Genomic DNA, 25,129 nt, shown 5'->3' on the forward strand with positions numbered 1-25,129 from the left:
GTCACAATTTATTCTGATTCTTTACTATTTAGCTAAACAGCTATAGAGTCATCAACCTCACAAAAGATGACTCCTCATAACCCTTTCAACATGGTCAAACCCAGCCAAAAATTTCTCAAACTTAGAAAACTTTCCGTGGCCTGGAGAGCCTATTTCCATAAATCAATCGACTCAGCTCGACAAATGTGGTGTGTTTATGCAATTTTTTTACGTTGGTACAGCGATTCTGGGTGGAGTAAGACTTGCAGCTAACTGGCGGCTCGACGAACCTAGGTCAGTTATTATAAGCATATTTTGGTGAATTTATGGGTTATTTATTGATGAGCCCATGAAAATTTGCTCGGGTAACCGGAAGCACTACTTTATTGATCCCTTCGCCAACTCCTCTGCAGTTCGAAAAGTATCCGCGTCACTACTCTGTTAACAGCGTCCTAAATATGTTCGTCATGGTACATCTCTTCGACGTACTCGCGACACGAATAGCCTTTATACCAAACCTGCTCGTCAGCATCGCCCGGTTCCGCTTTAAGTTCAACGCAGCAACTCACACAGACACCCGCCAGAAGACGTCTCTAGAATCATCATGCTCCTCCATTAGCTATATTCGCTGTGTTCTCACATAGACATTCGATATGGTTGTTGTAATTTAACCGAGGCAACTGATGCTGATCACGACATGTTGGATAATTTTATGGTTGCTGACCAGCACTACCTCCGTCTTATAACTTGCCACTTCTTCCAGAGTTTCGCCGATTATCGTAAAGACGACACCATTTGCAAAGCCGATAATCTCGATTGCCCTGGGCAGTTCTTGAGTTATCCCTCCGTTGAAGTGTACCAAGAGTATCCAGCAGGATGTGCTGCTGGCTTTCCTGATTTTGCCATCAACACCAGCCTCTGGATCTTCTATCGATCCGGAAAGTAGCATTCGTCTAGGCATTTCTGTCCTGAATATGTCCGGAAACGCCAGATCTCCAGTTTCACGATATCATCTGGACCAAGAGCTTTTTCAACTTTCAGTCCTTTTGCCGCTGTAAGGAGCTAGTGTGTCAGTGCAGATTTCGGCTGGCTTCGTTGGATCCTTGATCTTGACCGACACGATACGGTAAGTGTTGCTCTTAGGGTTGGCGTCTGTTTCTCTGCACAGCTCCTTGTAGCTGGTGAACTTGCTCAACACTATCTCTCGCCATCTTACGCTCTTCCCACGGAATGTCAGCTTACGCTATTTTCTGACTGCCTCAGAACTTGCTCTCTGAACGCGTCTTCTGGCTTTTAGGCAGGCAGCACGGAGGATGTTGAGCCTTTCTTTCCACCAATATGCCGGACGTCGGCAGTTTCTCAGCTTCGGCTTTATCGGCACTGTTACGTCACAGGCCCGCTGCTGTTGCCGACAACTAGTCAGAATTCGGAATTGGAGCGATGTTGTCTGCACGATGTGCTTCGACAAAAAGTTTTTGTCAAAGTCCTTTATATTACCGTTCGCATGTTCTCACTTTCCACGTGCATACGGTACAGTTCCGTTGACCAATGCTGTAGTGAGCCGCCTGGTGGTGGCAATGTGTGTATTTCTCATTAACTCGCCAGTTCATGTTATCCATCAAAGACGGACTGCAGAATGTTACGTCGATGATGCATTCCCGACCGTCTTTGCGGACTGTGCTAACAGAATCTTCTTTCCGCAGCCAGCTTAGCCAGGGCTTCCAACAAGCTATACCCTCTTGTGTTGGTCAGCCTGTTTCCTCACTCTTCCTATAACTACTCGACTAACGATTCTATTATTGCGTCCAGCATCCTATTGTACTGTTCAGGTGTCCGTCTGAGGGAAGCATAACAATGACACATGAACATACAATTGATCATGGCGTTTGTGTGTCAACCTCCTCTTGAATAGTGAAAACTGTCCATCACATGAATTACCGCCATACATGCACTATCCGTCATCCAGTTACCGTTATCAGAAGGAACACGATACGACATTGCAATAATCGCAACGTCACACTTCGTTTCTGTTGTCGACTGCCACAAGAGTGCTGTGCGATATCCCAATAATTTAGATTAAGCTGGGTTATCTCCTTTATTGTTGGACTTCTTTTATGCAAGGCATTTGATGCCGCCCATCGTGTCCTCCGGTTTGCAGATCATGTACTTTGGTTGCTTTGTGCAGTTTCTAGTAAGTTAGCCATTTTCTACGCAAAGCGGACGTGTAAAGGCCCTTGCAGTTCTCCACCTGATATCCGTAACCCATGTACCTGAAGCGTCTATCCATCTGATTGCTAACACGCTGAGACTCAGCGAGCACACAACGACCATCCTACGGTAAATGAATCGTCACCGTTCGAGTGGCTCTTCGATCGTAATCTCGTGCCGATCCTTGCAGTTCATCACAGCTCCATGCGACAATGCTTACGTTCGCCTCGTTGCTCAAGAATTAAACAACGAGCTCTCGGTAAGCCGAGCTCTTGACGGAAGGATCCTTTATCGGCTCGAAGATCATCCTACCTTTCTGAGTGTACCTCGTTTTAACGACGTTCTTTCCCAACTCCTTTAGTTCCAGGTCCTCTTTCTTCAGAAGAGCCGCATACGATGTTTTATCGCTCACTTCGACGATCAATGCATCGCCCGTGTACCTTTCCTGAGGAGGCATGCTTCTTTCTTCTTCCGTTCCTTATTTTCTTTCTTTTGCTTGCGTAGTTTTTTGCTTTGTCTGCTTGCTTTACACAATGTGCTTGCTACGGTTCTTTCCAACGTTCGTTCGGCTCTACGGATTCCTTCAACATTTTCGACTGATTCAGCTCTCACTAAGAACGCCTTCTGCTCAAGTTGACGCAATTATTACAGATTTAATGCTTGTCACTGGCTGCTAGACCTTGGTGTGCACATTGTGCTTGTCCTCCACGAACTCATACAACTTGTTGACCTTTTTTCTCACCTCCACAAAATTGTGAGCCATTCTGGGAAGGGTGAACATTTGATTCAGGAACCTCATTTCTCGGTGGTTTCCATGTCGCTCACTCTGTGCCATGCCGCTGCTGATACTAGTTACGAATACCAGTGGTGTAACTTGTAATCTTTGCAGTTTACCACTCCTTGGAAATGCAATCGAGTCCTCTTTCGCTCTGCTTACTTCACAAATCACCCTGGAATTCTTAGATATCTCCATACTGAAAGATACACCCTCCAGGTCGCTCTCTAAACTCATATGTCGTCGCCTATTGTGATCCATTTGTTATCTACGCAAGCGGTGATGAGGACAATCGAGGGTTGGACACCATCCAACATGATGATCAATTTGGATTGCACCAGATTGTCAGAATAATTCTCATCGGGCCTGAGGATTCCAGTTCGGGACATCATAGTAAACCGTAAGCACCCGTATATGTCCTTCTAGTTTTCTTCTCTTTATTCATTTTTAGGAGTACCCTTTTTTGTTGTTGTTTATTTATTAAGGCTTTAACCTCGAGGGTCATTCGCCTTTTTGAAAATAATGTACATTTCAAAAATTACAAATTCAAAATTTCATTCAAAATAGATATCAAAATATATATAAACCATCGAACATTATTTTTGTCGACTATCCTGGGTGCACTGCTTTCCGTTTCTTGTGTTGACTTTCTTTCTCGGTGGTGAGCGATGGTCGGGTGTACCTTCTGCTGCTTGCTGATCAGTCTGTCTGCCTTCCCCCTCGCTTGTGTTTGTGTCCATATCGTCATCACTAGAATGGTTGTCGCTGTTAGATTTTTGGTGCTTTTTGTGTTTTCGAGTGACTTTGATATAGCCGTCTTCTTTCTTGTTTATTTCATCCCTGCGTACGGTGAGTATTGGCTTTGGGATGCCGTGGAATATTGTTGGTCCGACATTCATTTGTTGGCCGGCTGTTTGTTGTGTATCAGCAAATGTTGAAGGCTGTTTGGTAGTGGTGGCTGAAGATGAGTTTTTTTTAGTTGTTTTGGCGCATGGCTTACCGTAGTGTGCAGTCTGATTACAGAACTGACACGTGGGCACCTGCCCAGGGTATGTGCATAGGGTTCTTTGTATGTAGTTAACACCTTGAGATGATCTGCCCTCGAAAGTCAAGTAAGATGGTATAGGTTGGTACAGCCGCATTCGCACAACCCGAACACCGTTGAGAATGCCAGGGAAAAAGTTTCTCCAAGTGTCGTTAGAGACGGATTCCACTTCTCCATACTTCGACATGAATCTTTTAATATAATCCGTGCTAGTACGAGGTGCCAGATCATGGAGGCGAATTTCCGTTAGATCAAGGTCCATATACACGGGGATCTTGGTTTTGACGTTTTCATATTCGACGTCATGTTGCATGTTGTTCTTTGCTACGAACCTTTCTGCCTCGGCTAAGGAGTTGAACGTTATTAGTACTACATTCCTGGTGTGGTGAAGCTGGACGTGTGATATCTCTGTAAGATCAAGTTCCATTTTCACCTTGACCAATTGTTCCACCTCGCGCACTGAAGGTCTAAGACGGGTTTGCGAAAAATCAATCGCGATTGTGTTCTCCCGTAATGGGCGAAATTTATTTTGTTGTTCACTCATTTCACTCGCAGTTAGCTGCAACGGAACTTTCCTGTGTCTATATGCTACACGTACACGTTAGAGCGGCGCGGCGCGGGTAGTATTTTTTGTTTGTGTGCTGTTCGCAAGCAGGTCGCTTTTTGGCTTCTGATCTGTACGAGATGAGGAAGCAGACTGGCCCCCTTTTTTCCATCGTATAAGCCAACCTGCATTGGTCATACAGTATCATCATTAGACAGGTTCAATTTTTCACTATTAGCTCCACCAGGCACAACTGATTCCTTTTGTGGCCTTTAGTTATTCTGCAAATTTTGGTACCGATCGCTTGTGTCTACGGACCCTCCAAAAATTTCAAAGTTTATATGCAAATTAGTATGGAAAATCGGTCAACATAGAACATAAATTCATAAAAAATTACCTCATCAATCAATTCATGAGAACACTATATGATTCAAAAGGTATTCTTCTACTAAACACATTCGTGGAACATTGTAAGTTCATGAAAATTCGCTAAAAAGGTTATTAACTGAAGAAGCAGTATGACTTCAAAACAAGTGGATTTTGTTATTAATCATAGCAACCCTGTTTGAATAGCTCCATCGATATACAAGTGTTAACTAGACTTGTCACCCACCGCCCGTGTGATACAGTTATTCAAACAGGGTTGCTATGATTAATAATAAAATCCACTTGTTCTGAAGTCTTGCTGCTTCTTGAGTTAATAACTTTTCTCATCGAATTTTCACAAACTTGCAATGTTCCCCGAATATGTTCATTAGAAGAATACCTTTAGAAATATATAGTGTTCTGACTAATTGATTGATGAGGCGATTTTTTAAGAATTTATTTTCAATGTTACCCGATTTTCCATACTAATTTCCATATAAACTTTAAAATTTTTGGAGGGTCCGTAGACACAAGCAATCGGTACCAAAATTTGCACAATTACTAAGGGCCATAAAAGGAACCAGTAGAGCCTGGTGAAGCTAAAAATAAAAAATTGAACCAGTCTAATGATCATCATACACCCAACTCGGTGTGTTGCTTATCCGCATCGAAATTGTTTGGATATCAAAGACTACAAAGTCGACAATCTGCGACCTGCTAGTCTGTCCCTTTCAAGGGATTTCCCTGCGAGTCCGAGGCAGACCCCTCGGTGTTTCGGTTCATTATGATGATAGTACGGGGATGTAATCATTGAACATCCGTTTGCCAAAATTTTGCATGTTGCTTTTATTTCCCTGTCATCATTGTCCGTTATCTCTGCCGTGTACCTGATGCGGTTGCTGCTATTCCGATGAAGGATTTCATCCTCCTTCTGAATGTGTTTCCTGTATAAAATAGGCCAAATTGTATTACTAGTCCTAAAAATGCTTGGATTGACCTAACCTTTAAAAAAACAAATGCGCAAACGAACTGAATAAAAGACATTTTTTTGTGGATTTAACCAGACAGGACAAGACATCCATAAGAATTTTAAGCAGTATAACGTACAAATACAGTAAAGAAGATGTATAACTTCGAACCAATTATCTAGGTATGAGGAATGCAATCGAAAAAAATATCATTTTCATTTCATTTTCATTTTGCAGCGTTTGGTGGGGCAATGAGAGCGCAAGTCAGTCCAAGGCCGATGATAGGAGGGGTAATGACAGAATAGTTTATGCGGACCACCAAAACGCCATGGGAGAGGAACAGGGTGTGGGTTGGGGTAGGGTTAATGGATTGATGTATACTTGACGAATAATTGCGCTGCAGAATGTGATGAAAAGGTGCATTGAACAGTGCTACTGATGGCTGTTCAGAAATAAATACAATATATTTCTCCATAAGGTTTGATAGCTAATGTATGTATTTTGTGATTAGGTGATGTCAATTTATAAGTGTTAAAAAGTTCATTTTATCCCGTGGTTTTATCAAGTTAGTAAGAACGCAGCCGTAGATGTGCGTGGAAGATCGCGAAAAGCTCAGGCGCTTGTATGTACACGTGCTTGTCGCGTATGCCAGAACGTATGTGATTTCGCGTGTATAAATTCGATTTTGTAACTGTGTGGCCATATGCATATTCGTGTGTTCTCGAATGATCGCGCGGACCGTGAGTTTGTTGCTTAGTTTTTAGTGTACGGTTCAGGTACTAGAAGATAATTCCCCCATAACACTAGAGTTCCCTGTCACGTTTCCATGGAATGTGTTGTCTAATGAATATGAGCCTCATTTTTCATTGGTCCAACTGAAGACATGAATCTAGGCTGTTAAGAACGAGGGCAGGGACATCCTAACGTGACCGACTCATGATCGCGCGAGCGGTGGGTTGTTGGCGAGATCGCGAGTATGTGTGGATGATTACAATTGCATGTTCGCGTTTTTGACCCGGTTTGTGTTATCGCGAAGGCTAGCGGCGTTTATACGTTTTGAATGAGATATTATGAGTCTATATGAGAGAATATGCAATTGATTGTGTTAGTGAGTGTTATAATAAATCTAAATTAAGATATAGTGATAAAAGGAAAAAGAACATGCCGAATTAAAAGAAGAAGAAAAAATGAAGACATTAAGTAGAAGCGTATAAATTGACTGATTTTTTTGGTTTACATGAGTAGTGGAAAAGCAAACTAATAGAAGAAAAACAAAAACAGACAAATAAGGTAGAAGAAAAGAACGGGAGGGACGTATTCTAAGTTGCTTGGGAACATAGCCACTTTATTTGACGGTTTGTTTCGCGTGGCACATTTTGATATGATCCCAATACTTTGGATAGTTCACTTAAATTTTAAATTCAATACATTGTGCAATTGAATGATGTTTACTTTAGATTATGGTTTTAAATTGGTATGATTCGAGTACTTTGGCTAATTGCCTTAAGTTTTAATGCATTGTGCAAATTGAATGATATTTAATTTAGATTATATGTAATGAACCATCAACTATAGGATACTGCATCGGTATGGATCTAGTTGAATAAATAGCAAAAATAATTCAATCTTCCAGTCGACAGGGTATTCCTTCGCTTCTATCCACCAACTGAATCACGCGCTGTGTTGCTATTAAATTCTAGGGGCCAACAGAATCCAAGGTCTCCAAGCTACAAATTCCTAAGCATAAAAATTTGCAGTCTGGAGGCCACCGCCACGCCCACGGAGAAGAGTTAGTATTGATATTGAGTATTAATTGAACAATACACATGTAACATGTAATAAAACTACTTGGATTCGTCTAAATGCCAGAAAACGACAATTGCATTCCGTTAGAAGTTTCTCATGCTATGCTGACCGGGAATGGATAATTGACGTGCGTCGGTAAATTAATCGTACCTTTATTTATCCAATCCGAATGAATCGAATCGAATGCACGAATTGAACACCGGTAAAAAGTGATCCTAAGAAGGATTACCCACTATTCTATCATATAAGCCAGTTCTGCATCCATTCCCTGACCCATATGTCACAAATACTCAGTCGAACACATACACAGATAGACATACGACTAGCACATAACAATTTTATACTAGTATTAAAAACTACAATTATTACAACACAACACAACTAATAGGCTTCAACATTAATTTTTTTTGATGCGCCTGTGCACGTTGACGAGGTCGACCAATAAATCGACACACAATGACTCCCACTGCGAACCGTGCTCAAAAAGACAGCCGTTAAGTTGTTCAACAATGTCTGCAAACACAGCCCACAGAAAAAGTCAATCCACGGCGACCCGCCAATCGGCCACGCCAGTGTGCACAGGCTCTTAGCTGACTGTTAGTTTGGGCTGGTGCAGAGTATGAAATAACACAAAACATAAAAAAGGCCCATAAGCCCTCTCGGTCTCCTCAATGCACCACTATCGAGGCGTAATGCAATAACCATCTTAAAGCAGTTGTCTGCTCAAATATGCTTGAAAATGTTTGCAGTACCGTCAAACCCGTCAACCTAGGAGAGGGCAATCGAAAAAAAATATCGCAAAGAAACTAGTTTGCGAAAGTGGCGGAAATGGCATTGTCGGTAAATTGATAGCGTTATACACAGCTCACCTGGGTTCGATTCCCAGCCCCGCACATACGGTTAGGATTTTTTTCATCCGAAAAATGAGACGAATGATCCTAACGTTTAAAACCTCTATAATCGAAACAGAAAAACTGTTTGCAGAATCAGATTCCACGCGCATCCGTATTACCCCACCTCCCTCTTTTATGTCGGAAAAAAGCAACGCCGAAACCACGTGCTCTGAAGAACATGCCTAAACGAACGACATTCCAACATCATCGTCGCGTGCATCTTCTCACTGGAATCGATGACGTAGCACGCGAGCGAGTCTGCTAGCATGCGGGATTTTTACTCAGCCATCCTTTACTCACCAGGGCAACAAACAATAATGGCCTGCTGCTTGTACCGTTAGGTCAAATGCACCAATCGTCTTTTCACCCCCGTCCCCATCTCTCACCTTCTCTCTACTCTACTCAACCCTGACAGACAGTACGGGGTTGCCTCTCATCAACACAACTGCGTGTGCTCGTTATGCAATTCCACTTCGGCAGGCTCGGAACGACGTCCCTACCGTAGCGATGATGGCGGAAGCGCGTGCGCCCTACCACAAATCGATAGCCGGACAGTGGATGTTTTCCATTAGTTCAAACTTGGCAGATAATTGACAAAATTGGTGCCATGTTTGATTATTTTCCCCTCGATTCACTTAGACAGTAGCATTGGAAATAGTTTCCTGTCATCAAGCCAAACATTTCATCGTGACATTCCATTCAGAAATTGAATCATTTTCCCGGAAATAGCAGTTGACCTAATAGCGAACCATCGAATTGACCCAATCGCGCTGTTGAACCAGATGCCGCACCCGAGTCGACATCAGAAGTGAAAATTTTTCGGTGGGTGTAAGTTGTTTGCTGGAGCCTTTCTCGGTGGAAAATTGTGAAATTTCAGCAGCAAACTCCCTCGAACCCATTGGAAGACTTTGCAAAGAGACGTAAGTAGTTTCGGTGGATGCAGAATCAGTTGGCGTTGCAGCTTTGCAGGAGTTCTGCGGGCCGGGAATCAGATTTTTCCGCTCCGTTCGCTTCGAATCGCTAGATGCAATGAGGGCACCACAATGGTGATTGCCTATCTTCGGGCGAAATCGATTCGATTCTTTTCTGTAGCATTTTTCTCGCTCGGCTGGTATTGTTGAGTGAAAAAACGGCCTACTGCGATAATGGAATTTTGCTGCCGTTAAGATGGTTCTGGGAAATGAATTGTCTTCGGATAAAAATCGATAATCTTTCAAGTGCTTACTCATTTATCGTCGGATCATCGTCGTAGCCTCAATGGCAGCCAATCAGGTTTTTTTCGTTCTTGTTCTTTAATTTATTCCATACCAGTCGACCGATTTAGTCTGATGGGAGTAGCCAGGATATGGAAAACAAGTTTAAAAATAGTGCACTCTGTGGACATCCTCTCGTGTAACCGATAATTGGGTCCGCAAAAGTGAATTAATAATGTGTGCAGTCGGGGTTCATGAGTAGGCAAATGAGACTAGGGAGGAAGTGGAATGCATTAGATTGTTAGCAGAGCTTGGAGTGGAAACACAATTACTTTTGTCGGGAACAAGATTGTTGGGGGGAGGGGTTTTCCTCTTCCCCTTCGTTTGCAGGGGAACACTTCTCGAATAATTGGACAATGACCTTGAACCAGATTTACTTACTCTCTTTTTGTAGACGTTTCGATGTCTCGGCGGTCTAGATAATGCTTAAACTACCCAAAGGATTAAAGAAGAAAAAGAAAGGTAAAAAGTCGAAAAAAGATCAAGAGCTCTTCACCGAAGAGGAGCTAGAGCAATACCGCCGAGAGCATCAGGCTCAAGCATCCTCAGCGCTCAATTCGGCCGCACCGTCCGACAGTGAAGATCAACCGGGTGAAAAGTCGGAAAACGACGAGGAATGGTCTAAGTTTGCAGCGCTTACCACTGGCATCGATACAGTTCTCAAGAAGACCCAGGAAGACCTAGATCGTATCAAGGAAGCTTCCTTCTACCAGAAAGTTCCCACCAAGGTACAACTTGAGGCGCAGGAACGAGAGGAGCAGCTTCGTCGGGAACAGGAAGAACAGGAGAAAGCTCGGGAAGCCGCCAAAGAAGCCGAAGAGAAGAGGGCTGCGGAAGAGCTCATCAACGCCGTCGTTGAACTCTCCGATTCTGAGCCAAACTCCGAGGTCGAGGAAGATATCTTCGACACCAACTACATCGATGCTATAGCCTCGGGTGAGTTACCGATCGCCTATGTGCCGGAATCACCAGTGCTAGAGTCATTCGAAGGTCCAGATCCGTTCGATACTTCCTACGCCGAGAAGGTTATCAAAGGCCCTGAAGTCTCGAAGCGTGGAAAGAAGATCGTTAATATCGGTGCTGCCGTCGAAGTACTAACCGGTCGCGTAGAGAGTGTTTCCACAAGAAAATCTTCGCGTAGACCACGGCGAGGACCACAAAATTTGCTGTTGGAAAGCTTCGACGACGCACAAGCAGACGGCGAGGAAGCAAAACCGTCCACGGAAGAGTCTGCCCCACAGCAATCCATACTAACTCTTCTCGACGATACTGACGAGCTCACTAGCGATGCACCGATCGATCTGAGCGTTTCGCTACATATAGCACTACAGAAGGAGCAAGAAGCTAAAAAGGAGCAGGAGCCAGAACCGGTCGAACCGGAGTTTAATCTCGACGAGTTTGACGACCTAAACAAACGTGAACCAGCGGTTGAAGGGGACAATTTTGCATTACTTGTAGGTGAGACTAGTCTCGAAGGTAAAAGCTGCTTATTCAAGTTTGTTTTCGCGTCAATAACTATCCTTTTTTGTAGGTGCTAAGAAACCATCTCGTCCGCCACCACCGCGTCCATCCACCGGACCAAAAGTTGCGGACGTTGTAGGCCTCGAAGAAGACGACGATTTAGAACTCGAAGCGGACGATCCATTTGATACGGGATTTGTTGAGCGTGTTCTTCCTGCTACTGCCAAGGAAGACGACGATTTCGATCCACGTGCAGACGAAGGCCTCCAGGAAGAGGAGGACGACTTCGAATTTGATCCCCGAGCTGGGGACGATAAAATAACCGCCCCGATCCGAGCGAAAACTCCTGATCTTTTTTCGGCAGAGGAAAATTCCCAACTGCAAGTCGGCGGCGGTCTAACCAAAGATCTACTATCTGGAAGTGCTACTGATCTTGCTGATATCGATCAGGCACCTTTGGAACTGCTTGCCACTGACGCGAATTCCGCAGGATTCGAGGTTGACCCGTTCGATACATCAGCAGTCAACTCGATTGTTGCACCTGGAAAAACCGAGCTTAAATTCTTGGAGGAGGAATTATTGGCCGACAAACCGAGTGGACTACACCACTCGCTCAGTGATCCAGACTTTGATCCTCGAGGCGCCGACAGTGAACCGGACAAGGAAGCCGACGATTTCGCTTCCATCGCTCAGCGCAAGTCTTCCTTGTGTCTACAAATCAACGGATCGGCTAAGAACAAGACTGTACTCTTCGCTGTTCCAGACTCTGACTTGCTTAAGCTAGACGCTGATCATTCGATAACCAAGAAACCGCTCACACCATACTATAACCGAGAGTCTTCGATCCCGGAGTCGGAAGTTGTCGACCCGTTCGACACATCGTTCGTACCAAGCACTGCACCGACTCAGGTTGAGATAAACCTAATCGAGCAGGAGTTGAACAACGCTACTCTGAAACACAGCTTGTCTGACCCTGATTTTGACCCACGGGCTATTACTCCAGTGCAAAAGCCTCCAACAACTCAACCAAACTCAGATCTGCTCGGTACTCACGAGCACTACAATCAAAAGGTTCTTACACCGGCAGTGGAAACTGAGCCGGCGGAAATCGATCCCTTCGACACTTCGATCGCTGTCAATATCCAACCAGGTCGAACCGAGCTTAAACTTCTCGAGGACGAACTGATTCCAGCGGCGGCAGTATCCGCGACCCCGAATCCGGATATTCTCTCCGATTCGCAGGAAACTGGTTCCATCTTTGTGAAAGTTTTAACTCCCCAGCCGAGTAACTCCATTGACGAGACTGACATCGATCCGTTCGACACTTCGTTTGCCAACGACTTGGGACCAGGCAAGACTGAAATCAAGCTACTAGAAAACGAACTAATCCATAACTAAGCGAAGACACAAAGGAGCAAAATGGCGAACCCTTTTCTGATGGAGGATGAGCCAATGCCAGGCAGTGAGCCGGTCTCGAATCCTTTCCTGTTCGGTGGTGACGATGATGATGCGCAAGACGACGGAGGTACTGCGGCGGGGGTGGATGACAATCCATTCTTGGCGCAGGTCGGTAATCCATTTGCGGACTTTGGCGGTGAGGCAGACGAACCGGCTGCTGCTGCGGCAGTGGCTCCTCCGGCTATGAATGATCTGTTTGGCACTGCGGGATACAACGCGGTGGTAGTGACAACCGGTGCCGAAATTTTCGGAGTAACTGACTCTATTATGGCACAGAGTGGTGGTGCCCCCTACCAGCAAACTAACAACAACTTCTTCGACACCACAATCAACGAAGATGATGATCTGATAATTCCGAAACCGACGCATCTACAGTTAGGTCCCCACACCAACACCAACCTGATGGATGATGCGATGATCAACGCGTATTCCAGTGAAGATGAGTTGAAAGCTGCCAAAGATAACAGCAACAAGATGGCTCCTCCGAGACCGATCCCGCCATCGCAGGCAACGCAGCAGTTGATTAGTTCGATTGCCGACCAGCTCGATCAGACTAGTACGAATTTACTTCGTCAGATCCCGGCTACCAGAACGCCCAGCCCGGTGTCTATGAGAGATCTGCATTCTCCCAGTCCAACACCCGACTTTGGCGATCTGTTATCCGTCGGAGACCAGCCACAACCAACGCAGGATCCAGACCTCTTCGGCACTGGTATGCCACAGAATGCCAATGATAATCCATTCGCGGAACCCGCAGTTCCAACGATTGCCGCCGCTGCCGCCACCGTTCCAGCCAAACCCGAAGTTCAAAAGCCTCCGCGTCCAAGACCACCTCCACCGCGTCCAGCTCCTCCGAGAAGTTCGTTAGCATCATCACCAGTTACGGCATCTGTTCCCAGTGTGCCACATATGCCACCAGCTCCAGCTCAGCCACAACAGGAAGCGGATCTTTTCGATCTCTTCGGTACTACTCCCACTGCTGCCAAGGCAGCTCCTCCGAAACCTCCTGCCCCGAAAACTAAGGAAGATATTATGTCTCTGTTCTCCACGCCGGCGGCCCCGGCTGCTACTTCCGCTCAGGAACCTAAGCAGACTGATCTGCTGAGCGGCGATTTCGATGACATTTTCGGTGGAGGTTGTCCGGAACCCACGGGTACTGAATCATTCATTCCAAATTTAACCGAGAACTTGGTGCAAGCTCAAATTCCTCCAACCGAAACCGTTGTGGCAGCTCCCGAACAGCAACCGGTGCCAGCACCGGTAATCATCAAGGAGACTATTCCAGAACCGGAACCTGTGCCAGTGATTCCAGTCGTCGAACAGCCCGTTATGGAGCCATCCCCGGAGATTGTCCTGGAAGCACCTCCAGAACCCGACGAAGTTATAATACGATCCGAGGCCTCTTCAGACTACAGCCCGACTGGGTCGAATGTAACATCCGGTAACATTCCTAGTTCCGTATCGGGCAGTACTGTCAACATTGCCGCCGAGGAAAGACCCGACGAACAATACTCGATGGACACTGAAATGGTAGTTGAACATGTTCCAGCTCCAACCCCCGTTGAGATACCAGTATCAATGGAGTACAATCACGTCGATGCGGCACCTCCAGCAGTGTCCAGTCAACTATTTTACGCGGAACCGGTCGCTGTGACCGAAACGATCAACCCGTTTGCGATGCCGGTAGATGAAAGCGATCCTTACGCGGCGTCCATTGCGGAACCGGTGGCCAATGAATTATTCGGAAACTCGGCCAACAACAATACAATAGCACCGACGGAACCACTCTATAGCTTCACCCAAGAACCGGATGCGTTCGATTCGTTCGCTGCCAAGTTCGAGGGAACGCAGAACAAGGTCGGGAACATTTTCCTCGAAGGTGATCTTGGAAATGGTACCGCGGAGGATGCCTTCGGTGCCGTCGATGCCTGGGGAACGAGCGATGTGTCCGGTGGTGGATTCGACGGTGGTGACGGTTTCGGTAATGAGGATGGTTTCGGGGATCCTTTCCTATCGATGGAAGGGCCTACGGCCCCGGAGGTGAGTCGATGTTTTGTAGTTGTTAGGTGGTGGATTGATTGGTTCATTTTTCACTTCAGGGAACTCCATTCGCTCGATCACACTCGCGGGATTCGGACGAAGGAAATCATTTCAGCGTGGTTATTCGACCGAAGGAAGGTTTGGATGTGGGACTGGCCCCTGCCTTGGCTCCACCACCGAGAAGTCCTCAAACTGCTTCGATTTATTCGGGAGATTCTTCGCCGCGGGTAAATCCTTTCGACAAGGGGGATGATGGGGAAGCTACCTTGGCTGCGCTTCCTGATTGTGAGTAATAAGGGATGAAAATTTTGAACTAAGTTGATTCGTTTCTATGTCGTCAACAGCAACTCCACAGCTACAGCGCACTGATTCACAGGAGACACCTCCTACGCCACTATTCGACGACGATGTTTCCCAACCGCTTGAGGACTTCCCCCGTATCGTGTATTCCGGCGAAGGCTGGGAGATGCAGCTGCGGCAACCGAACAAGAAAAAGATCACCGGACAACGATTCTGGAAGAAGATCTACGTTCGACTGGTTACCCAGGGTGACAGTCCGGTGCTTCAGCTGTTTAACGCTGCAACCGATAAGGATCCCTTCCAGGAGCTTCCATTGCAGGCATGCTACTCGGTGTCGGAGATTGGAGCACAGCAATACGACAATTTTGGTAAGAATTTCACCATCAAGTTGCAGTACGTGTTCTACAAGGAGCGACCGGGTGTCAGACCCGGTCAGGTAACCAAAGCGGAACGGTTGACGAACAAGCTGAGTCAGTTTGCGGCATATGCGATTCAGGGTGATTATCAGGGGGTGAAGGAGCTGGGCAGTGATCTGAAAAAGCTGGGTCTACCGGTTGAACATGCTCCGCAGATATCGCAGCTGTTCAAGCTAGGTTCGATGAACTACGAGGATATGAAACAGTTTTCCGTGTGCATCGAGGAAGCGCTGTTCAAGATGAACGTGCACCGTGATCGTGCGTTGACGTACAAAATGGAGGAGGTGCAGGTGACTGCCGTCGATGAACTGTACGTGGAGCAAGATGCCGAGGGACACGTCGATAAACAGATTGCTCGGGTACGGTTGTTCTTTTTAGCGTTTCTCTCCGGTAAGTTAGCTTATGAATCTGGTTTGTTGGTTGAAGACAAAACATTTTATTATTTCTAGGAATGCCCGATATTGAACTGGGAGTCAACGATTTGTGGCGGCAGGGTAAGGAAGTTGTCGGACGACATGATATTATTCCGGTTGTAACGGAAGAGTGGATTCGGTTGGAAGGCGTCGAGTTCCATGGCTGTGTACAGCAGGACGTGTACGAGCGGTGTCGCACGATCAAGTTTAAACCACCTGACGCCTGCTACATAGAACTGATGCGATTCCGGGTACGACCGCCGAAGAATCGCGAGCTTCCACTACAGCTCAAGGCGACCTGGTGTGTCACTGGGAATAAGGTCGAACTGCGGGCTGACGTACTGGTGCCTGGTTTTGCCTCGCGCAAGCTCGGCCAGATCCCGTGTGAAGACGTTTCCATTCGGTTTCCCATACCGGAGTGTTGGATATACTTGTTCCGGGTGGAGAAGCACTTCAGGTAAATCGTTTACGAAAGGAAAGTCTTCCAGTTCTAAGATTCATTTTTCGGTAGATATGGCTCAGTAAAATCTGCTCATCGTCGTACGGGTAAAATCAAAGGAATCGAGCGATTCCTGGGCACGGTGGAAACGCTGCAGGAATCTTTGATCGAGGTAACCTCCGGGCAGGCTAAATACGAGCACCATCATCGAGCAATCGTGTGGAGATGTCCCCGTTTGCCGAAGGAGGGCCAGGGCGCTTACACAACCCATCAACTCGTGTGTCGGATGGCTTTGACTAGCTTCGACCAGATTCCGGAGCAACTGGCTCCGTATGCCTACGTGGAGTTTACCATGCCGGCAACGCAGGTTTCGCACACGACCGTCCGATCGATTAGTGTGCAAGAGTCGGACAGTGATGAACCACCGGAAAAGTACGTGCGGTATCTAGCTCGACACGAATACAGGTTGGTATCCTTTTCCCCGCTCCTATTCGCATCAATAGTAAATTAAACGATTGACTATCCTGCAGGGTCGGCATCGAACACACGACGGGAGAATCGGTAAACGCTTACCTGGCAGCCACGGCCGTTACCAAGCAACCGATTCAGGAAGAACAACCAATGGCTACTACGCCAATCGCTCCCAGCGATTCTGACTCGGATTCAAATTAAGCTCCTCCTCATCCTCTTCATCTAGCCGTGCGTCGTCCGAATCCTAAGCAATAATCCGACTTCGAATTACGCAAATTTTTGTGGCATTAAGCTTCGACAGGTATCCGTTCGCGGAAAATATCAACCTTATCTTCGGAATAAAATCAAAGCTCAACAGAACATGGCCTCTGTCGAAGGTGAAACGACGAAACGCGAGGTTGAGCAAAAAGCCACATACATCAAATAACTTGAGCAAATAGTTATGTTAGTTTGACAATAAATTATGTATTTATCACGCAAATCTAAGAAAACCAAGTAACGAAAAGTATTACAAGATTGTAAATCAATTTCTATTTCTGTTCGAAGGATAAGTTTGCTGGTTTCTTCGTTAGAAATTTTGCGAAAAATGAATCATTAGATTTTACGTGCCTGTACAGAATAAATTTAGTTGTCATTTGACGCTATCAGTTACGCAGCAATTTCCTATCACATAGTAGCCGAGTAAACAATTTCTGCAGTAATCATAAAACAATACAAATGTATGTTAATCTTGTGATGGCGCTGATGTTATAGAAAGAAAAAAAACCCAAATAATACTCGTTGCAATAGTTCTTAACAAATATAACTAAACCATTTCGGCATTGTATTAGGGCAAAGCAGATCAAAATTTCGTTAGGTCTTAAACAATTAAAACCCTGCTTTTGGTATCACACATATCATAGTAGTCGTTTTGTTTATTTAAAATATTCTTCATTATGATCTCCTTTGATGATGCGTGAGAATTATCGCGAGTGAGTAAAAAGTAGTAGGCGATGACGATGGAATGAAATGCTTTTTTGAAACTTCATTGGAAAAAAATGATTTAGCTTACTAACCAACATTCGATTTGTTTATTCTAGAAATATCTAACTAAAGCGATAAATTATGAAATCTACTAGCTTACGGGACAAAAATAAAAAAATGAAAATAAAAGAGACACGCGTTACAATTCACAGTGCATGTGTTGTAAAATGAAAATATTATAATAAACAAGTAGCGATAGCTGTAGCGGAACAGGAGAGTATAAATGGGTCAGATTTTGTTGGCTAATTTACTGATTACGTGTAAAACCATTATAAATCGATAGAAGTTTAAACTTAAATAATATTGAAAACAGAAATATGTCACAGGTTATGCGGTATGAATATACACTATAAATATTGAAGAAAAGATTAATCGTTATGTATACATAATAAAGCAGAACAAAAATAATCAAATGATGAAACGACTAGCAACCGATGTAAAGCTTGTGATTGAAGCTGAACCCCGACAAAACATGTTAAAGACAAGAAATATACGCGTAAAGCTAATAAAAACAAAATATACTGATGAAATAAATTTGATCCAAAGAAACAAACAAAATGACAAATATTGCTGATACTATACCTTATATATATATATATTACTTGGGAATGATTGAAAATGAAGATGGAAAATCAGGTGGCTTTTTTATCAATATGCGAATATCACTGCCCGTAACTGAAAGTTTTAATTGAATTTTTTCAACTGCCAAACACTCGATCTTATTGATATTATTTATTAGAAATTAGAAACAGAAATGTACAATTCATGAATAGTAAATAAAAAACGAATATTATTGCTACCGTGTAATCTGAGCGCACTGCTTTCCGCTCCTTGTGTTGATTTTCTTTCTCGGTGGGAAACAAAGACCAGGTTGTCCTCTGCTGCTTACTGATCTTCCCGTATGCCTTCTGCCGCTCTCGTGTTTATATCCATGTCGTCGTTGTTGGAGCAGTTTTGGTTTTTGCTGTTAGATGTTTGGTGCTTGTGTTTTCAAGTGACTATGATAAAGCAGTTTTCTTTTTTATTTTTTACTTCGCTTGATATGTTTGCTATTGGTTTGGGGATGCCGTGGATTATTGTTTCTCCCGCATTTTTTTTTTTGGCCGGCTGCCTGTGATGTATCAGCAGATGGCGAAGGCTGTTTGGTAGTGTTTGTTGTAATAGATGAATTTTTTCAATTTTTTTGACGCACGGCTTAATGTAGTGTGCCGTCTGATTGCAGAACTGGTACGTAGGTATCTGCCCAGGGTATGTGCATAGCAGTGTTTCGAAATTTCAAAATCAGTTACCTGTTTCTGCTTTTATTTACCGAAACAGATATTCAGATTCAACGCCTCCTTCATTCATTAATATTCAAACTGATTGAAATCTCATGCAGAATCGAAGTAAAGAGTAAATATAAATTCCTTCACCAATCAAAGCATTCATTTGTTATGATGTGAAGGCGGAAGTTACCATCTTCTACATTTTCGAGCATAAGTGAACTTCGTTTTTATACCTGGTGCACTATTGATCAATAATCCCTTTCATAGATAGCATAGAAACAAAATTCAGTTTGCTTCTGAAACCAAACATGTGCAAATTTGAATGCGCTGTGTCGAGAGAACGAATGACAAGGGAAACATCGCGGCGGTCAATAATTGAATTTTGTTTCTATTTAAAGTTCAAGCAGGGATGTCAATTTTTTTAAGCTCTCAGGTACAGGTTAAGGTCAAAAATACCAGGGAAAAATTTCTCCAAGTGTCGTTTGTGGCGGACTCCACTTCTCTATACTTCGACATGAATCTGCTGCCAAATCTTCTAGGCGAATTTCCGTCAAATCATTGTTCATATACAAGGGGATCGTGATTTTGACAAGTTCATATTCGACGTCGTATTGCATATTGTTATTCGCTACGGAGCTGTCCGTCTCGGCTAAGGGTTACACCTTATTAATATATCTCGTATGATGTAGTTGTATGTGTGACACTTCTGTAAGCACAAGCTCTATTTTTTTCGATCAACTGCTCCAGCTTGCCTACTGTAGGCCTAAGACGAGTCTGCGTAAAGTCAACCGCGATTAGTTCTCCCGTAATCGTAAGCACTTGGAGGGCAACTGGACATCACTGTTTCCATAGTGTAAACGAACACACTATAGCAAAGCTGCGGGGATAGTGTTTTATGTTTGCTTTTCGCAAAATGTGCGGTTTTTGACTTCTTATTTGTACGAGATGAGGAAGCAGACTGGATGATATTGCATCTATTCGACCAAGTTCCCAATTATCAGCTGATGTTGGAATGCAAGCTAATACTTTCTCTACTTAGAAGCATCTGACGATTGAACTACACACACTACTATCTCGTTTTTTACACTATCGCCAATGTTTAAGAAAATAAGTCATTTGATTTTCTCCAAATTCCTTGCTTTCCTTGAATATTAAATCTGGATTCCCGGGAATCAGAAGAATTCACCTGAACAATTTTTACTGAATCTAAAAGTGGATAAATTTCTGAAATCAAAGCATGTGTCCAAAATGTCACATTACTTCTGTGAGTACCCGAGTACCCAGTAAGCCTGTTGCGGGATAGAAAAATGCAGGAGATTCCTCTTAGACCACCAATTACTGTATTGTCAATTGTATCGCTCTGAAGCCTATGATCAGTGAAGTGTTAAGATGCCACTGCGAACCCATTTCTAGCTATGGAAAGAACGCTGTAATTTCATAGAAAACTTGGTTTTCGATTGCGGCATATTTATACACATGGTACAGCTAGCTAATCAGTCCGATTCTCACAGTCCCTAATTTAAAAGACACAGAAGTCTTTTGCACCACTCTGCGATCGACTGCAATCATGTTGATGCCATCCGCGAAGCTAAGAAGCATGTGAGATCTTGTAATGAATATTCGCTTTTTTGCACAACAGTCGTAGTTATCGCGCCCTCGAGCGCTATGTTGGACAACAAGTTAGAAAGTGCATCAGTGACTCAATACATCTTATGTTACTTACGAGTCGGACGTCACTCCGACTATTTTGATGATTTATTTAATCCCATCCAGCGTCCTACAAATGCGCTCAATCGGAAAGCCATGTTTAAGCATTACCTGTCACTGTTCGTTTCGTTCAACTGAATCGTACGCCGCCTTGCAACTTACGTATGATCGAATCGTAAGTTATATTTTGATCATCTTTATCGAAACCCGCTCGTTATTCGCCGACAAAGATTCAGTCAATAGGTGCAGTCTGCTAAACGGAACACAGGAGAGTACCTTATAGGCGGTATTGATTATTTCTTCCATCCAGATCATTCCGATCACGCCGTAAATTGCTTCGTACGGTCGATCACTCCCGACTTTTAAAAATTCAACCCGAATTCCAGGAGATCCTTTCCAATGGTAGCCTTACGCATTAGCGTCATTAGATTTTAACTTTACTATCAAATTATAACACGCAGGTGACACCTGTTTGTTATATCAGAAGATGATTTTCGTAATTTCTCTGTGTGTTGTGATATTTTATTACTGAGTTTACTATTGATTTCTTTTTTGGTTTTGTGAACTATGATTCAGGGGACTTACTGTTCACTTTAATGTTCAAAAATGAATCCATAAATGCTGTTCCGAATATTTGCGCTCACGTGAAAATATCAGGTCTATGGGCAGTTTGTTGAACTATTAAATTGATCCAGAAGGTGGAAATGATTCGGGATACCTTTTATATTCACTAACTTATTCACAAGTGGACAAAATGAATCGTAAGTAATATATTAAACCATCTCATCGTCAAACCAGAACGTCTGCACATCCCCAGATATTACTCAGTCCGGTCTTGGACGATTAATAATTTTAAGCTAGACACCAAGGTGTTCTTACGTTTGCGAGATCGCAAGCGTAGGTTTGCGTAGTTGATCGCGATTCCATGGCCGCGTTTGTGACCAGGTTTGTAATATCGCGAAGGCTTCGAGCGTTTATATGTTAACTTGCTCGATCGAGTGAACGCTTGTATGTCGCGTATACTAGTTCGTTGGTAATTTCGTATGGACTGATGTTGCGATCGTTTGTGAATTCCCGTGTGCTTTTGAGTGTTCGCGCGAGTGTGGATGTTTGTAATGGGAATCAATATTGTCACCGAGGAAGAAACAAAGCAGAAGAGTAAACATCACGTTAATAAGGCATTTAGTCCGTAAATGTTCGATAGACATACGACTTTGACGTGCCAATCAAAATAATCATTTTGTATTGTCAAAATACGGAATGTGCAAAAGCACCTCAAAAGCATTGTAAAAATTGAACTCGTGGGTGCGTGCATTCATAAGACATTTGGGGTAAGTAATAATTAAAAGCTGCATTTTCAAACTCAAATCTCATCTCAACTTAAATTTTTTTTAGGACTCTCAAAGGCAATTTTAAAGAAAATGCTTGACAAGACACATCATACCTTCAAGTTTCACGTATTTCTTATGATATTTTGCATCAAAAATACGAAATCGATTTTAGAAATTATCGAGCTTTGATTTTTGGGAGATGCGAAACACTGCCCGTTAATGGTAAGTTAATGGTCAAATTTTTCTCATACAGTTCATTGGCACCCTAGTGCACAGTGTTGTCTCATTATTGATAAATTTGGCTAGATGGTTAGATAGAAAGAAATAGGATTTTCTATCCGCATTCTCACCACACGAACTCCTTTTGCAATGGAAACCAACCAACACTCTGAACTTTGACATGAAGGTTGCAATGAACTGATCGGATGTACACGGTGCCAGATTGTGCAGCCGGATTTCTATTGAGTCATCGTCCGTATATACGATATTATCAACGCTGTTTTGTTCGCAGAAAGCCCAGAAAAAGTAGTTGGAAATGGAACACAGGATTAAATAAGAACCGTTTTCAATGAAGGGTGATTTTTTGCGATTCTTTTAATCTTTAGCATATTTACGTCATCTTTGTCGCTGTATATTTAAATAAAACAGTAACACAGTAACAGTAACACAAATTATAATTATAATTTTTATAATTTGTGTTACTGATCTAATGGAATAAATAAATAACAATGATGCCTAACGAGGTAACGCCATATCGCTTGAAGCCGTGTGCTGTCCGACATCGCTACCATTCCGTGAAAATCCGGGCAAACGAGTGGATCACAGGTTTGCTTGCGAGGGGTGGCCAGAACTCGTGCCAAAGCCGCACTACACTGGCTTCGCTGCAACTACTAGACCAGTTTGGAAATCAATGGTTCAGTGGGTGTACATAGATTCAAGAAGCTGTCGTTTTTAAAACTTCGTAATATTAAGAAATGATAAAGCTATTAATTATCGTCTGTGTCAAAGATTCCGTGAACTGCTTGGATAGAATGTTTTACGTTATATATAATCCGAAAGAACAGCTCATGATAAAAAGAAGGATAATAAGTAGCTAATTTAATTTATACAAACGTCTTGAAAATCGATAACTCACTAGCGGAAAGGTCCGTATGTGTGGAGAAATGTGTGCGGAGGCGTTTTCATGATCTGGAGAAATGACACGTTTGTGTACTGTGAACGCGATTTGCCTTGAAGGAATGTGAGCTCTAGAAACGTGCTGAAACAAGTGTAGCATCGTAACATTTGATATGCTGTTTCCTGGCACTGTGGCGAACCCTGAATTGCATAATATTGGAATTCTGGTGCCAGAGAGCTGACAGAAACCGAATAAGAGCAGTACTGCGCCAGCGGTCCATAAGCAATCGCTATTTTAACATTTTATTGGTAATAAAACAATAAGAGATCCGAAAATTGAACTTAAACCAAGAAGTCCTGTAAAATATGCACTCTGCCGGATGACCTTTGGCCTAATGGCCGAAAAGCGTTAGTACAGTGGGAAGAAACAAATCGGTAGGTTGCATACTTTACTGATAGTTAAAGCGGTGCGATTTTTAGCATCCGCTTCTGATCAGACTTGATTGAACTATGAACTAGAATAAAAAAAGGAAATGATTCGGAATATCTTACTCAAGATAACACAAAATAGATCGTTAATATTTTGCTATGACTCAAAAAAACAGCGCGCGAAGCAACAATAAGTTCATGTTCTGAGATTTGCGAAATAGTTCGAAGTGAAATATGAGGAAGATGCAGTGTGGCCACTTTTGAATGAGGTCAGATCCGTAGATTTTGAGTTTACCCGCAAGAATCCAATTTTTAACGTAAATTTGGATTCTTTTTCAATCCCAATTGATGTAGCGTTTTGTTATCTTGGATTTAGTTTTTAACTTTCTCGTGTTAATAAAAAGCTGAATTGGAGCCCTGGGGCGTTTTTTCAGCAACTTCACTTAACCCTCCGGCACTCGCGCGAATGGCTCCCCGAATGAGTAAGGAAGAAAATTTCGTTAGAGTTTCGGAAAGTGTTGCACAAAATACAACGACGCGAGTGCCGGAGGGTTAATACTTTTCAGTTTTAGATCAGGAAATAGTTGATATTTTGTCTTTGGAATTCACTCAGATACAGGCCGCATAAATGAAAACCGCGTAAATTTCAAGATTCGCGTAAATGAAAACCGCACAAATTTCAAAATACGCGTAAAAAACCGCGCAAAAAACTGCGTAAAAAACCTGAGTGTATTAATCAGTTTTTCTGTTTACATTTGAATTATCAAGTTATGAAACAACATAAGTATGGTTAAAATATTCTCTCTATAAGGTCAGTTACATTTCTATGTATTATCGCGAATAATTAAAAAGTCGCTTCCTGATTTGATTTGCATATTATACTTTACCCATAAAAGAACTAACAACGACTCTGTTTATAGGTTAAAGGGCCGTACAGCTGTGCTGTCGAATCTCAATGGCTGGTATATGCGAGAAACCGAAAATATGGAGGTTCAATTTCTGAGAAATAATTGACTTTAGGAAGAACTCACATCAGCATATTTGCGATCTTTAGAAAACAATAGATCAGCGACATGAATGGCAGATCCCGGCTGACCAAGATATCACGAATGTGGACACTGAGTGATCTAGCTCGGACATTTAAGGAATCTTATGACCAAACAACATGCTCGATGTCTTGGTAAATCTTGCCATACACGCATATTTCACTATCAGTGATTCTAATATGAAAGAGATGTGCATAGTGTGTATAACCAGCGAACGTAGATGATGCGGACTCCTGCAAAAAATCTCTTCCATGGACATGTATTCTCTGCAGAACGTGTAATCTGAATGTGAGAGAAACACACGTAAAGGAATTAATACTTTGCGCACGTGGCTGAAGGGATATCTCAGAATTCGATTTCGGGCAATATACAAACAA

At 43.3% G+C, this 25,129-nt stretch overlaps 2 protein-coding genes across 2 annotated transcripts; both read left to right on the top strand.

Moving 5' to 3' along the window:
- Window positions 1-9,350: 9,350 nt before the first annotated feature.
- On the top strand, window positions 9,351-12,696 carry LOC131693076 (protein stoned-A). The gene is made up of 3 exons (XM_058980590.1): window positions 9,351-9,504; window positions 10,232-11,313; window positions 11,369-12,696. The coding sequence occupies exons 2-3, from the start codon at window positions 10,260-10,262 to the stop codon at window positions 12,694-12,696; spliced, it is 2,382 nt and encodes a 793-aa protein (XP_058836573.1). The 5' UTR covers window positions 9,351-9,504; window positions 10,232-10,259.
- Window positions 12,697-12,717: 21 nt separating this feature from the next.
- Window positions 12,718-18,493, top strand: LOC131693071 (protein stoned-B). Its single transcript, XM_058980577.1, has 6 exons — window positions 12,718-14,796; window positions 14,856-15,081; window positions 15,141-15,902; window positions 15,962-16,382; window positions 16,437-16,829; window positions 16,895-18,493. Exons 1-6 carry the CDS (start codon window positions 12,718-12,720, stop codon window positions 17,034-17,036), a joined length of 4,023 nt encoding a protein of 1,340 aa, XP_058836560.1. The 3' UTR covers window positions 17,037-18,493.
- Window positions 18,494-25,129: the final 6,636 nt, after the last annotated feature.

Source organism: Topomyia yanbarensis, chromosome 1 (assembly GCF_030247195.1).
Source record: "Topomyia yanbarensis strain Yona2022 chromosome 1, ASM3024719v1, whole genome shotgun sequence".
Taxonomy (NCBI): Eukaryota; Metazoa; Arthropoda; class Insecta; order Diptera; family Culicidae; genus Topomyia; species Topomyia yanbarensis.

What these genes read in the sequence shown, in the direction of transcription:
- LOC131693076 (XM_058980590.1), top strand. Translation starts at nt 10,260, where the DNA reads ATGCTTAAACTACCCAAAGGATTAAAGAAGAAAAAGAAAGGTAAAAAG. An exon ending in AGGTGAGACTAGTCTCGAAG is followed by an intron (nt 11,314 to 11,368) that starts GTAAAAGCTGCT and finishes CCTTTTTTGTAG; the next exon opens with GTGCTAAGAAACCATCTCGT.
- LOC131693071 (XM_058980577.1), top strand. Translation starts at nt 12,718, where the DNA reads ATGGCGAACCCTTTTCTGATGGAGGATGAGCCAATGCCAGGCAGTGAG. An exon ending in CTTTTTAGCGTTTCTCTCCG is followed by an intron (nt 15,903 to 15,961) that starts GTAAGTTAGCTT and finishes TATTATTTCTAG; the next exon opens with GAATGCCCGATATTGAACTG. An exon ending in CTAGCTCGACACGAATACAG is followed by an intron (nt 16,830 to 16,894) that starts GTTGGTATCCTT and finishes ACTATCCTGCAG; the next exon opens with GGTCGGCATCGAACACACGA.